The sequence below is a fragment of the Hyla sarda genome, chromosome 4, assembly GCF_029499605.1.
Source record: "Hyla sarda isolate aHylSar1 chromosome 4, aHylSar1.hap1, whole genome shotgun sequence".
Classification (NCBI taxonomy): Eukaryota; Metazoa; Chordata; class Amphibia; order Anura; family Hylidae; genus Hyla; species Hyla sarda.
The window spans coordinates 380,043,887-380,059,206 of record NC_079192.1 but is presented as its reverse complement, the minus strand read 5'-3'; the positions used below and the strand labels follow the sequence as shown (position 1 = coordinate 380,059,206).

Below are 15,320 nucleotides of genomic sequence, written 5' to 3'. Positions count from 1 at the left end.
TATTTTTTGCCCTTTTGTGCTTTTTAATGACTAAATCTGTTGAAAAATAAAAAATAAATATATACATGGGGTGCAATAAAAAAAAAATGGAATTTTCAGAGTGTGGTAAAAATTCTAACGTTATTCTGCAGGTCATCATGATTACAATGATACCAAAGTTTTATTATAGAACACCATATTATGCGTTATATACTTTTTATTCTTTCATCAATTGAGCTGTATTGTATATTGTATTGTGAGCTGTATCAGCCTGGCGTAGGTGGATTTTTTTTTTTTGATTTGCTTTTATTCCATGTTTTCTGGGATGTGAGTTGACCACAAAAAAAAAAAAAAAAAAAAACAGTTATGACAATGATTATTTTTCCTTTATGAATATATAATGTTATAGTTTAATAGTTTGAACATTCAATGATTTGCACTACAATTCGATTTAAAAACTTTTTTTTTTTACAAAATAGGAGTGATTTAATTTTAAAATAAGTGATAGTTTTTTTTATATTTACTTTTTTATACTTTTTTTTTTGTCCTCCTAGAGGACTTTTACAAGTGTTTTTTCTATTGCTTTTACAGTGCATTGCAATACTATTGTATTACAGTGTATTGTCGTATGTGCTATCTACTATTTCTGTCTGTAGCAAGGTATACTAGTAGATCTATTATGGAGGCCTACAGAATTACCCTGGGTGCTATGTCAGTGATTGTGTCACGGGCGTTCCAATCAGATCCCTGGCAGGACCTCACAGGGTCTGTTCGGTGCCACAGAGATGTGTGGCATTTATGGGGTTAAACTGCCATCATCACCAGAATCTCTGATGCCAGGCACTGATGATGTGTGTCAGAAGCCGGCACTCGCTGGTTCAGGCTCAGCTCTTGATCGTGTTTCTTTCTTCCCCATCTGACATATAACCTAACAGTACATAAAGGGGTAATGAGCTGGGGGGGAGGGGGGTTCTGGATTCGGACCCCCACAGATCTCATACTGTTGATCCTAAGAATAGCCCATTATTATCAAAGTCCTGAAACAAGCAACTAAAAAAACCTTCAACTATATCTTCAAATGATTTCAGCAGATCCACAGCCTATTATATCAACTAAAGAAAGATGTGAGGTTATTATCAAGAATAGGAAGGACAGAGGGTATTGAAGGTCCCAGAGCTGCTGTGATGCTGCTGTATGGTGCTGGTTCATTTGCCGGCAGGCGGACACGTCCATCTGCTCTGTTCAATCAGAATCATCTCTTAATAATACATTTAAAGGGGTACTCTGCTGCTCTGCGTTTGGAACAACATTTTCTGAATGCTTAGAGTCGGCGCCGGGAGCTCGTGACGTCATAGCCCCGCCCCTCATAATGTCACGCCCCCCCCGTTTTGTTCCAAACGCTGGGCAGCGGAGTACCCCTTTAATAACTTACATCTGACCAAGAAATTCATCATGTCTGTCCTGTCCCAGCAATGAATTTCATTAGTTTTGGAGGCAGCCCCAATAATTTAGAATACGATCACTTGAGCCTTTTTTATTGTTCTGGTAAAAATTGTTGTATTTGATGTTTTGTGGGGGGAAAAAAAAAAACAGTCAAATTCATGCTGTGGACTTCTTGTTTTGCCAGACTTAAAGGGGTACTCTGCTGCTCAGTGTTTGGAACAAACTGTTCCGAACGCTGGAGCCGGCGCCGGGAGCTTGTGACGTTATAGCCCCGCCCCCTCATGATGCCACGCTTGGCCTCCTCAATGCAAGTCTATGGGAGGGGGCGTGACAGCCGTCACGCCCCCTCCCATAGACTTGCATTGAGGGGGCAGGATGTGACGTCATGAGGGGGCGGTGCTATGACATCACAAGCTCCTGGCATCGGCTCCAGCGTTCGGAACAGTTTGTTCCCAACTCTGAGCAGCGGAGTACCCCTTTAAACATTCATAGCCTTTCCTTGAACCATCAATATTTTCATCTGGAGTCTCGGGGGTAGGACCTCACCAAACAAACCATGACAGTCTGTCTAGAAGAGCTTTCCCCAACCTTTGGGTCTCCAGCTGTTTTAAAACTACAACTCCCATCATGCCCTGACAACCTGTGGTTCTCCAGCCTTACAACACTACAATCCCATCATGCCCTGAAAATATATGGTTCTCCAACCTGGCAAAGCTGCAGCTCCCGTCAGGCCCCGACAACCTGTGGCTGTCCTTCTGTTGCCTATCTACAACTCTAATCATTCCCTGACACCCTGTGGCTTTCCAGCCTTGCAAAACTACAACTCCTATCGTCCCTAATAGCAAGGACATGATGATAGTTGTAGTTTTGCACCTGTTGGAGTGCCATAGGTCAGATTTATACTTATCTGGAGTCATCTCAGTAGTCTGCTTTAGTGATTTATTTCATAATATATATTTTATATATTTTTATATCTGATTTTCTGTTACATAGCTCCAAATCCCCTGCTCCCCTTTACACAGCCATAGAGTAAAATGATGTGACAATTTTATATATAATATATAATATATATATATATGTGTGTATATATATATATATATATATATATATATTATTTTTTTTTTTTTTTTTTTTTTTACTGAGCTCAGTTGAGCACAATAATTAATCTGTATACAGTAAGCTCCTGAGCTCCCCTAGTGGTGACTATGAGAGGCCAGTATTTTATATTTTACCTGTTTCAACGGAAAAAGCTCCAAGCCAAGATATATAATGAAATGCATTATAAGTTGTGGACCAAAAATCAGAAACCAAACTCCTTACTAAACGTCCTATGCCTGAAGCATGTTCTATAAATCCAGGTCTTTATGATGTGCCAAAAACCTCAAATATGGTTATCAAGCCCTTGTGTGTGTTTTCTTTGTAATGGTAAATGTCATTGATCCATAGGTTTTAAAGAATTTTTAGAGAGTTCAAGGAAGTCTTATAGCCGGGCATAGCTGTACCAACCATGCACAATATGTCATTGACTCCTAGTCTGAAAAGAGATTTGTATTATATAATCGGTTCCGCAGGGGATTAACTAATCTTAATCCGATGCATTATTGTGGCCACCATTTACTAGATACTTCCTGTATGGTAATAATCTGGTGCTTTGTATATCTTAAGTCTCTTGGAGATAGAATTTACCTTTTAATCCTTTGTTTATTTTTGTTCATTGGACATGTACAGATTGCGCATGCTCCATTAAAGCCTATGGGAAATACAGAGACTACAGATGACACGCTCTGGACAGTGTGTGTCCCACTGATTTACTCAAGAGATTTCTACAAGTTTACTTTTGAGAATAAGCAAAGACCACCACTGAATAGAAAGTGTATCATATCATTATTTCCTTTTACAGTGCACAATTCTTCACTATAGTTGTAGGATTAGAGCATACTAGCATTAAATGGCCACTCTCATTAAAACTAATGTTTGCTATTGCACTCCTTATGGTAAACAAAAAATATTTATAATATTTGTTTAAAAGAAAAAAAATGAAGTTTTCTATATTTTATTTGTCTTAAAAAAAAGCTGCCACTAGGTGTCTCCCTATTTGTCCGGAGCACATTTCCGCGCCCCCCCCCCCCCCCCATCTTTTGCAAGTATTTTGGATTCCTGATGGCCTGGCAAAATACCAAAATCAGAAATTGTAGTGCAGTCTGGAGTGCTGAGAGGGGTGTGTGCACTGCCTTAGCCAATCATAGCTCATCTCACACACTGAACTGCTCTGGGCTGTGTGTAGCAGAGTGAGGGAGGAAGTTCTCCCATGTATGGCTTCAGATGATGTCACGCCTGCTGGGGAACACCCCTTCCCAGTCTGTGAATCTGACTGAGCAGAAAATACAGAGTAATATCAAGGTAGAAAACTAAAGAATAATAAAAATAAAGGCAACGGGTTTATCATGATGGGGGCAGTGAACTGGGAGGATTATAAAATGTATCAAGTTAGTGAGAGGTTCTCTTTAACAATAAAACTCTGACCACCTGCAGACTCCTCTAGGGGGAGCTCACGAAAGTCAGATTTATTATTACCGTAAGTTCAATGTGAGTTAAATAATAATGATAAAAAAGGGAGATTTCAGCTTCTCTATGAGAAAAACTAAGATTAACACCAATAAAGATAGAATATAGCATTAAGCCTTGTAGAATTTTATTCCTACAAATGGACTCATGTTAAAAGTAGTTTGGACGCCTTCATGCATCAGTCATAGAGTAATGTGGCGTCATATTATTAATACAGATGTGGACAGCTGTATCTTGCACATTGTAAAATGATTACTTTTAGGTGTGTATACTGTGTCTCCTATGGATATATAATCCTTATTTGTACACTGTTTATAGGTGACCATCTTTGAAGAAGACTTTAAGAGGGAACGCAGCGATCGGGAACGCATGAATGAGGAGAAGGAGGACCTGAAACGAGAGATGGAGCAGCTTCAGGCACAGCTGACCCAGGCCAACGCTAAGGTGAATGTTTTTTTTTTTTATTGGTGTTATGGGGTTTTATGCAACTCTGGATGCTTTAGTATATTATATAGTAACCGAGTTTGTAACTCTTATAGACATATATACACTTACATACAGTGTTGACCCTGAGGAGACCCCAAAAAAAACATACAGAGAGGGTGATAGGCGAGGGGGGAAGATGCAGGAAAAAAGAAAAAACAGTAGCGCCCATCCCAAGCCTCTAAAAGGAAGGGATGAACCCAATTATGTACAAACCAGACATTACGGTTGGAGAGATTTAAAAGAAACACAAGAGAATGAATGCAGTAATATGTGGTAGAGGCCAATTCTTCAAATTTTTGGTAAAACAAAATTCCTTCTGGATTTCAAATCTGGAGGTCAGAATTAATTCATGGATTCCTGGAACTATATATACATATCCATACATATACACATATTACACTCCAGGAATGCATTCAGGATTCTTATAAATACAGAATTTACCTTAAAGGGGTATTCCAGGAAAATACTTTTTTTTTTATATATCAACTGGCTCCAGAAAGTTAAACAGATTTGTAAATCACCGGAGTGAACAGAGCTGGACGGAGCCAGCTCCCTGTGCCACAGCAGGTTGTCGCGCCCGCCCCGTGAACCAGGGATCCGTGGACCAACGGACAGAGTCCTGGCCTATAATATAGGGACAGAGTCTTATCATTTATGTATACCTGCTGCTTTTCCCTACAGGATTTATAGGGATAGGAGAATATTTTTATTGCAGATGGATGACCTGTTCCCTACGCCAAGGACTTCTTTAATACTTTTGGTTTGATTTGATATACCGATTGTATATACATAAAACCTATCAATTTGACATACCTTTTCTGTACATATTATATGCCTCCCTGAGGACGCCATATAAATTTATGGCAGAAACGCGTCGGTGGTACAATATAATAGTGGTATGATATGCTGCTAGTTTTGGTAACCCATAGTTACTAATTAGCTGTGGCACAGTTTGAGCGTCTCCTCCGATTCTGGAAGGTTACTGCTCCTGATGGTCTACATCTATTCAATTTTTAATGGTGTTGAAATCAAACACGTTTTTGGGTGATTTTTTAATGATCCAAATAAAAGTAAATTTTTAGGCACTACCCTGAACACCTTTATATTTTTTGTTCTTTTGACATATTTGAATGCTGGGTGGAATTACGCTTAAGCGTGGTCTGACGTGGGACCTAACACATTTACGTCTAGTTGATAATTATTGGAAGGATAAAGATTTTTTAATAGAAGTAATTTACAAATCTGTTCAACTTTCTGGAGCCAGTTGATATATAAAAAAAAGTTTTTTCCTGGATAACCCCTTTAAAAGCTTCATCTGGTATAGAGTTCCATAGTCTCAATGGTCTTACAGTAAGGAATCCATTTCTATGTTGGTGTAGATACCGTACCTGCTTTCTCGTAAACATACAGGATGCCCTTAGAACTAGAATTGTTATTTGTAGCTCCCAAAGAGAAAACATTTGCCATTAGAATAAATATATACTTAGATATTCCCTACACTTTCAACAAACTTTGCAAAAGCAATAGTACAAGCAAATGAAATAGAGTAGGTTTTAGCTGCTCTTAGGAGTCTGGAAAGAGGGAAGAGGACATGAAAATGACTGGAGAGAGACAGAAACACAGAGAGGCTTGCATTAAGTGTTTATATCTCAACCCCGTGCTGGATTTACAGTTTATGCTGCTCATAACTGCTTTGTAATGTCCTCAGTTCTGCTGCTGCTTCTGAGGATGCTTTAAAGTGAAATGGGAGAACAGGATCTCCTCTTCTGTGTGTATAGTATTTGCCACACATCATAGCAGCTAATCTACACCTACTAGCTCAGGGGCAATACAAATTAGAGATGGAGCCTGACTGGTAAACAATGTCATATACAAGGTTTAGAATATTACTTGTGATGGAAAGTCACCTAAAAGTGCAGGGGTTAAAGGGTTACTGTCATTTGAATAAACTTTTGACATGTTGTCCAGACATGTCAAAAGTTTAAATCGCACTGTGCCCCACTCCCTGGCTGTCACTCTATCTCAACCCTTTCACAGCATAGGTCTATGGAGTGAAAAGGTTGGACGGAGTGGCCGGCCGGGAGTGAAAAGCACTGCAGCGCACTTCACAAGGTTGTAGCTCACAATCACAGCAGGTCTCAGGAATAAGACTTATGCGATCCAAACTTTTGACATGTCTGGACAACATGTCAGAAGTTTATTCAAATGTCAGTGACGCTTTAAATGCATGTGATAACATTTTACCCACTATTTACTTTCACCATATTACTTCATTAGTTAATTCTTGGTTTACTTTACGTCTCACCTGCCACTCATAAGATTTACTATGTTCACATAATTTCGACTGAAAATCTAACACAGTATTCTTAGCAAGCAGACAATGTTCATTTACTCTAAGTGACTCCAATTCTAACCTGTAAAAGCTGCAGAACAATTCCCAGAGACCTGTATATGTCAGTGTAGGCGCTTTGTTATCTATTAGTAATTACAGTATCCATTTCCTTTGTAGCTGCAGGCTTGTCAGGAGGACTTACGAAAAGAGAAGGAAAATGCTCGCGAGCTGTCAAGACCGCAGGTAATGTGTGACTTTTATAAGGTTACATAAAGCTCTTGTTTGTAAAAACCTGTAATGCGTTCAGTGCATAGTGCCAATAGTTCACATGGTCAACACATGTTTTGCCAAGAACTTGCAAACCCATATTCTGCTGATTTGGTACTTTATTGCCCTTTGCTACATATCTGGGATAATCCAATAGATTTTTATTACTGTTGTAGTGAACTAGTTCCATACATGTTGGTTAATATTTGCTAGTTTATGCTTTTAACCATAACCACCATTAACCAGAAGAATGGATGCTTAGGTAATCATTGTTCACCATTTAAGGGATTTTCCGCTTCTGACATTCGTAACTGTTAAATGGGTTCCTTGACTATAAGCAGGCCACAAAGTTTTCCCCTATTGATATCCTTGGTGATCAGCTGTAATCTGTGGGGAAACCTGGTAGTAAGCATTCAGTTTCATTCATTTCCTGCAGCGCTCCCACAGGAAAAATTAGGCATTACATCAGTGAGTTGTCCATTGTAATGCAGGACAGTTCAGGTCCTCCAGAGCAAGAGTTTCTTTTTGTAACCACCCTCCACGCTTGATAAGAGATGCGTGTCCTGAATATGGGACCCCCTTTCAATTACTCAGTTTCCTAATACAGTATATAATAGATAAAATAGATTTTCTAAATTTGACAACCTTCTTGAAGAAAATGTAGAAGTCAGTTGTAGACTAGAGAAATAAAGAAATGATTACAATTATAAGTATTATGATCTTGTATTGTCCTCAGGGCTGACCAGCAGAGAGACAAATTTCCCGTCTGTAAATAGTGCAGGAGGGTGTTTGATGTGCGCTTTATGGCAGCTGCAGTGATGGTATAATGAAAGATAAATTGAATGTCCCATGCCATTGGACAGGTTATTGTCTTTTCCATGAATTGGAAGGGGGGGGGGGGTGACAAACACAGTAACCCCTTTAATAATCAGAAAAGTGTTCCAAGTGAACATATATGGCAAAAACTCTTCCTATTATTGAAGGAGTTTTGCAGTATAACAAAACGTACCTTCTTTCTGCAGGATAGGGGATAAGTGTAAGATTGCTGGGACCCCCGCAAGCTCCTGTACGGCACCCGGGTCTCTGTATGAATGCAGTGTGTTGACCACGGCACAAAGCTGTGACAGACACGCCCCCTCCATGCATCTCTATGGGAGAGCCAAAGATACAGCGTTTGGATATCTTCAGCTCTCCTAAAGAAATGCATGGGGGGTCCAGCGGTCAGACCCCGGCTATCTGACACTCATCTCCTATACTGCACATAGCGGATGAGTTTTGTTATACTGCACTACTCCTTTAAGGGCAGACAGCTCCTTTAAATGCATGTGCATATCATTGAAAACCTGATTAAATTGCAGAATAAAATAATAAGTGTCTTCCTGTATGTTCTTGATTCAGCCTCTGATTCACTGGACCTGCGTCATCCTACAACATTAATGCCATGTAACAGTGTTCCGCCACAATGACTTTTTTTCATTCAGAACACTAATTGTTATTCAGTCTTTCCATCCACATCTGCTCTAAGTAGTTTCATTGCTGCTGAGTGTTTGTCAGAGGTTTATTATGTTAAGTCTGCTATTCCCGCTCTGGTTAGAGATAAGTGAAAGTGTAGTGTGCAAATATGTATAGGAAAGTATAAGTATACCATAAAATGGGTTCTCCGGGCAGCTATATATATATATATATATATATATATATATATATATATATATATATATATATATATTTTTTTTATAACTAGGGTCAGGGAGGTTGGTAGTTTAAAATTAGACACTTTCCTCACTCCTGCACCACCGAGGGTATTATGGAGCTCTGTTCCCTGCTGGGCATAGAACTAACATAACAAATCTTGTATAGTCTAATCCAGCGGTAATAGTGTTTTCCATATCTTGTCATCTTCTGGTTAAATTACCAAATGTAACACTGGCACCTCCTTGAAGACACAGACACCAGGTGAGGCATAGGCATAGGCACAGCCACCACATCAAGACCACTCCCAGATGTAGTGACCAGGTAGTCCCCTGCAGACCCTCATAGATGAGGGTTATTGGGTAAAAACCTGAGGGCTACTTAGAAAATGCACTTGGAGTGGCCCAAAACCAAACCAGTTGGGTTTGGTTTTTGGACATATATAGGGACATACATAAGAGAGTTTGACTACACTGGGTTGTTTGTAGTCTGTTACCATGGAGAAACAGGCCTGCACAGAAGTTGGTAGACAACCTTCAGGAAAGAGAATTGTAAATGTTCACATTATATTGTAGTTATGTTTTGAGTTATATTACAAAATATTTCCCAACAAGGTGTTTTTATGTACTGTTTGCTTTATATTTTTCAGGCAATAGGTGAGAGATACATCATAAACCATCACATGGGACCCACTTGTCCTCCATACCAGTATCCTTACAGCCCACCTGCCATGATATATAAGGGATATGAGGAATGGCCAATCTGTTATCCACCCCCAGTTGTTGGTCCAGAGCACAGTCAAGTTCAGGATCTCCCAAATGCTCCACCGGTGAGTTCCTTACACTTTTATTGTTTCCGTTCCTTTTTGGTTTTCCAATTGGATTTAATGTAATATTTTTATTGTTATTGTTTTTTTACAGCCGGCATATCAGTGGAGAGGCCCCAACGCCCCCCCAAGACCTCACAATCCAAAGGGAACAGAGATTCCTAAATCTAGAAAGAAAGAGCCTGGTAAGTAGTAAATATGAAGGGGCTTGGTTTAAAAATATATGACTTATCTGGATTTCTGCATTGGTTACTAACAAAATGGGGCCTGATGATCTAACTCACAATGATAATAAAGCACAATTTATGCAAAATAAAAACACAGGCAGTTGTACTGTTCATGTCTAATATTGAGCACACGGGGTAAACATCCAGGGTGCAGGGAGAAAGTGTAAGTGAAACCTCAAAATCACCATGCTCAGGTTTTCTCAAGTACCATGCTTTTATAGGCTCATTGTAGCTTTCACATCTTGTAAGGAGACCTTCAGGATCAACCATGTTTACATTTTGTTTATTGTCTTTGTAGATGGCCCAAAGAAAGGAGCCCAGAATTCTCAGAGACAAACCTGAAGACCATGAAGACTCCAATATTTACTGATGTTCACATTGCCACCTGACTAGGTGTGAGGTCAAAATACACAGGCACAACCATATCAATAAGGAGAAGTAGCAGGTCGGGAATGACCAAGCGAGTACAAGTGCACTGGATGGCTTAGATCAGTATATTAGCCGAATAGATGGAGTATACATACATACCACTAGCCTGTCCTCTTATGTATTGTAGGAGGATAGGGGTACACAGCTGTTAATATGTTTAATAAGATAAAAATGTTATATTCTCTATACCTATTATAATATTTACCTCAATGCTAAATATTTTGGCAATGTAATCGATATACTAAAATCCGGTCTTCCTTCCCCTTCTCTATCCCCTTCAACCCTTTCTTCCCCTTCTTTATCCCCCTTTCTGCCTCTTTATTATCTACTTTAAATCCTTCATTTTGTTCTTACTATTTTTCTTTACTCCTACCCTTTACCTCTTCCTTCTTGATTTTCCCATCTCTTTTCCTTTTTTTTTTTTTTATCCCTTCCTTCCTTTTCCCTTTCCATTTCTTTTCCTTCACTTTCCCCTAGCATATACCAATGCTTAACAAAACCCTTATATATACTATAGTACCAATAATATTCAGTGATTGCTCAGACTGTAACAAACAGTACAGGTTAATTTTAATTCCCTGCATTTTACCGACATGACTCAGATTTGGTTTTGCCTAAAAGCTGCGGTGAGTGTGCCCTGCCATCTCCGCATGAGGGAGGAGAAGAAAAGCCGGATTTGTACAGTTTGTGCATCCCTTTGTATGTGCCCGCAGAGATGATTGCTGAGTGCTAGTAACACCTACGTATTCATCCCGCACTCTTTGATCAGCATGTGCAGGCGGAATGGACTAATCCATTTAGAATACAGCTAAAATAAATATCTGAGTTCTTAATAAGAAAGCACAGAATACGAAAAATAAGCAAAAAGCCCTGGTCTTCAGTAATTCAGCTTATAGGTGTGCTAAGCCTTGACAAATGTTATTTGAAAAACTAGGTAGATCAGGGATGAAAATGTCACAATACCAATATCAGAGAGCTGATGATACATCAGTTTAAATGATCGAGAACTAAGCCTAAAAAAATTAGAGGATGCATGTAAAATCAATGACCAAGTCTAGTGGGATTCTGCATTATTTTGCATGTAGCCTGTGTACTGTGACTAGACACTTGCTATACCAAGAAAGAATGAAGGTTCTCGGTTATCTTGGAAGAATAGTCTTTATGAATTTATGTTCAGAGTAGTAGAAGGTTCAAGTTCATGAAAAAGGACCAGTTCAGTATAGTTTCATGTATTCGCTTCCAGGCCTTGAAGATCAGATGGTTCACCTTATTGTTGAGCTTGGCTGTAGACTGGTTGACAAGGGCTATCCATACCAACCAACATTCTCTATACGGATGTTCTGGGAACCAGACCGCAGCATGTGTGGGGCCAGCAGTGTAGCTATGTAGGATGCAGAGGTTAGCAGTCCCCTGATACCTAAGGTGGCCAAAGTTCCCCTCCACGTGGTAGGGAAGGACCCTGTTGCAGATTTTACATTGGGGTCCATTATCTTGAATTTACACCTTTACATGATGTTGGTGCAAACATTTGGCTTTTCTGTGTTGTCTTGGTAGTATTTACCTGGCAGGGCTTTAAAGGGGTACTCCGGCCCTAGACATCTTATCCCCTATCCAAAGGATAGGGAATAAAATGTCTGATCACAAGCGTTCCGCCACTGGGGACACCCACAATCTCCCTGCGGCAACCGCCGTTTGTTTAGAGCGTTCGGTGCAGCGCCAGAGGCTTGTGACGTCACGCCTCCTCCCATAGATTTGCATTGAGGGGGCATGGCTGTGACATCACGAGCCTCCGCCCTGCATCGCCAGTCATCCGGCACGGAGTGAAGTTCGCCCTGTGCACCGGATGTCTGGGGTGCCGCAGCCAAGATCGCAGGGGTCCTTTGGATAGGGAATAAGATATCTAGGGGCGAAGTCCCCTTTAAGTTGGGATTTAGTTTTCTGCTAAAAGTGTGTTATGTAATAGGAATGAGAAGATATTAGAAGAGATTTTTTTTGTAATCTGAGAAACTGTGAATGAAATAAGCCCTATGTGGATCGGTGGATCCCCAGGTTATTACTTATACTGGTCCTTATCAATGGGTTTCTTGGCCAGAAGACTCCTTTTGGACCAGTAAAAAATAACGGGTGTTGTTGATGCCAACATTTGCCTTAATTCTGAGCGTATCCAGTTGGTAGTTCTTTCATCGTAATTTGATGAAGTTGAATAGCAGCTTGTGTCAACATGGGAAGATATATTGTATATGTGCTCTTCTGTTTACCGAAAGCATGGCTTATATGAAATCCATTTACCCAGTGCATCTGAATGGCAAGAATATCATGACCTTGGTCGATTGAGTTACTTATAATGACATGACGCAGAAATGATAACCAAATATAGAGAAGAAGATCCCACTATTCCCTGACATTTCTAGCTGATAGCCCATCTATAGGGTAAGGCTATTGTGGCTCTTCTCCTATTGCAGACAAAGCAGTGGAGGAGGGCATCTACTTCATCCAGTTGCCTTACAGCCACAGGCAGATCTGATCTTAGGTTATGAGAGAGGAAAATGGCTGATCTCATGGGACACAACAGAGTTTGAAGTTGTAGTAGTTTTCTTGGCAAACTTTGTGGTCACCACCTTCTTCCAGTAGACCCTGTCAGCACAAAATCTACTGGCTCACAGGTTGCTTAGCTTGTTCTTTGGGGAAACTGGCTGGTATCTTTTTGCACAAGAAGGAAAGCATTAAAAATGATGGGTGTCATATAGATCAGTAAGCCTTATCTGTTTGTTAATAGCGTTACCTGTTTTATGGAAGATTGATTGGCAAACACAGTCTTACTAGTGTGTACCATTTGCATAAAATAAGAATACAAATTGTTGTTATAGACCAACTTCCGATTTCAAGTACCCCCAACAGGGTACGATCTGTTGCTATGTTATAGATAGGAGACCTGTGGCATTTACTCAATGCATTGATCTATGAAATCCTTAACTGCTGGAGGTCCTTGAGGACTGAAGTCGTGAAACACTCTTTTAGTTCTACCAGTTCTGCAAACTCTTCTCTTGAGTGCCACTTGTGTGATAAATGGTCTGGTCTTCTAATAGACATATGTTGTAGCTATTCATCTGAATCTTTGACAGAAACAGAATAGACTCCCACAAAATCAATAAAACCATAAGCCAGTCGTGACACAAATTCTGCACAGGTCTTTAAATTATAGTCGATATTGCTTCAAATCTGTACTCTTAGGGTCTATAATTAACCCCTTAAGGACGCAGGACGTAAATGTACGTCCTGGTGAGGTGGTCTATGTTCTTCTTGCAGCAGAGTCATTAGGGGACGTAATACTGAACATACAGTATCCAAAGAAAAAAAAAGGACTTAACCCCTTAAGGACGCAGGACGTAAATGTACGTCCTGATGAGGTGGTACTTAACGCACCAGGACGTACATTTACGTCCTAAGCATAACCGCGGGCATCGGAGCGATGCCCGTGTCATGCGCGGCTGATCCCGGCTGCTGATCGCAGCCAGGGACCCGCCGGCAATGGCCGACGCCCGCGATCTCGCGGGCGTCCGCCATTAACCCCTCAGGTGCCGGGATCAATACAGATCCCGGCATCTGCGGCAGTTCGCGATTTAAATGAACGATCGCATCGCCCGCAGCGCTGCTGCGGGGATCCGATCATTCAGAACGCCGGACGGAGGTCCCCTCTCCTTCCTCCGTCCGGCTCCCGGCGTCTCCTGCTCTGGTCTGTGATCGAGCAGACCAGAGCAGGAGATGACCGATAATACTGATCTGTTCTATGTCCTATACATAGAACAGATCAGTATTAGCAATCATGGTATTGCTATGAATAGTCCCCTATGGGGACTATTCAAGTGTAAAAAAAAATGTAAAAGTAACAGTAAAAAAAAAGTGAAAAATCCCCTCCCCCAATAAAAAAGTAAAAAGTTTTTTCCTATTTTACCCCCAAAAAGCGTAAAAAAACATTTTTTATAGACATATTTGGTATCGCCGCGTGCGTAAATGTCCGAACTATGAAAATAAAATGTTAATGATCCCGTACGGTGAACGGCGTGAACGAAAAAAAAAAAGTCAAAAATTTCTACTTTTTTAATACATTTTATTAAAAAAAAATTATAAAAAATGTATTAAAAGTTTTTTATATGCAAATGTGGTATCAAAAAAAAGTACAGATCATGGCGCAAAAAATGAGCCCCCATACCGCCACTTATACGGAAAAATAAAAAAGTTAGAGGTCATCAAAATAAAGGGATTATAAACGTACTAATTTGGTTAAAAAGTTTGTGATTTTTTTTAAGCGCAACAATAATATAAAAGTATATAATAATGGGTATCATTTTAATCGTATTGACCCTCAGAATAAAAAACACATGTCATTTTTACCATAAATTGTACGGCGTGAAAACAAAACCTTCCAAAATTAGCAAAATTGCGTTTTTCGTTTTAAATTCCCCACAAAAATAGTGTTTTTTGGTTGCGCCATACATTTTATGATATAATGAGTGATGTCATTACAAAGGACAACTGGTCGCGCAAAAAACAAGCCCTCATACTAGTCTGTGGATGAAAATATAAAAGAGTTATGATTTTTAGAAGGCGAGTCCTTAAGGCCAAAATGGGCTGAGTCCTTAAGGGGTTAAAGGGGTTGTCCAGGATAACAAAAAACATTTTTCCAATAACTGCACCACTTTTGTGCTTGGGCTTTGTCTGGCAGCTCAATCCCATTAAAATGAATAGGGTTGAACTGCAATACCAAGCACAACCTATAGACAGATGTGGCGCTGTTTCTGGAATGAAAATCAGATTCTTTTTTTTTTTTTTTTTTTTTTTTATCTTTTTCCATTTAATGTCAAATGATACTTGTACTTATTAAATGTGTAGCATTGTATGAGAACTGTTTAATAAACTGTATTAAATAAAATATTGTACAGTGCACTGTTAGAACTATTAACCCTTATGCAGTTACCTGTAATAGCCTTTTAGGCTTGTATATTATATACTGTGTTATAATATACATCTTAAGTGTCACATTCCATTAAGGTTAATAAAATGTTTCCAAGTGGCTGAA

General features: G+C 39.7%; 1 protein-coding gene across 6 annotated transcripts in view; it reads left to right on the top strand.

The window, feature by feature from the left end:
* Positions 1-14,851, top strand: part of TNIP1 (TNFAIP3 interacting protein 1) — an 88,864-nt gene extending 74,013 nt beyond the window's left edge. For 5 of the 6 annotated variants that reach the window (XM_056516917.1, XM_056516916.1, XM_056516915.1 and 2 more), the window contains 6 exons: positions 4,306-4,431; positions 6,983-7,048; positions 9,411-9,590; positions 9,682-9,772; positions 10,113-13,527; positions 13,651-14,851. In XM_056516917.1, the coding sequence (XP_056372892.1) occupies positions 4,306-4,431; positions 6,983-7,048; positions 9,411-9,590; positions 9,682-9,772; positions 10,113-10,156 (507 nt within the window). In that variant the 3' untranslated portion in view covers positions 10,157-13,527; positions 13,651-14,851. Of the gene's footprint in view, positions 1-4,305; positions 4,432-6,982; positions 7,049-9,410; positions 9,591-9,681; positions 9,773-10,112 lie in introns of all 6 variants that reach the window. The other variant, XM_056516913.1, reaches the window with a different exon arrangement.
* Positions 14,852-15,320: the final 469 nt, after the last annotated feature.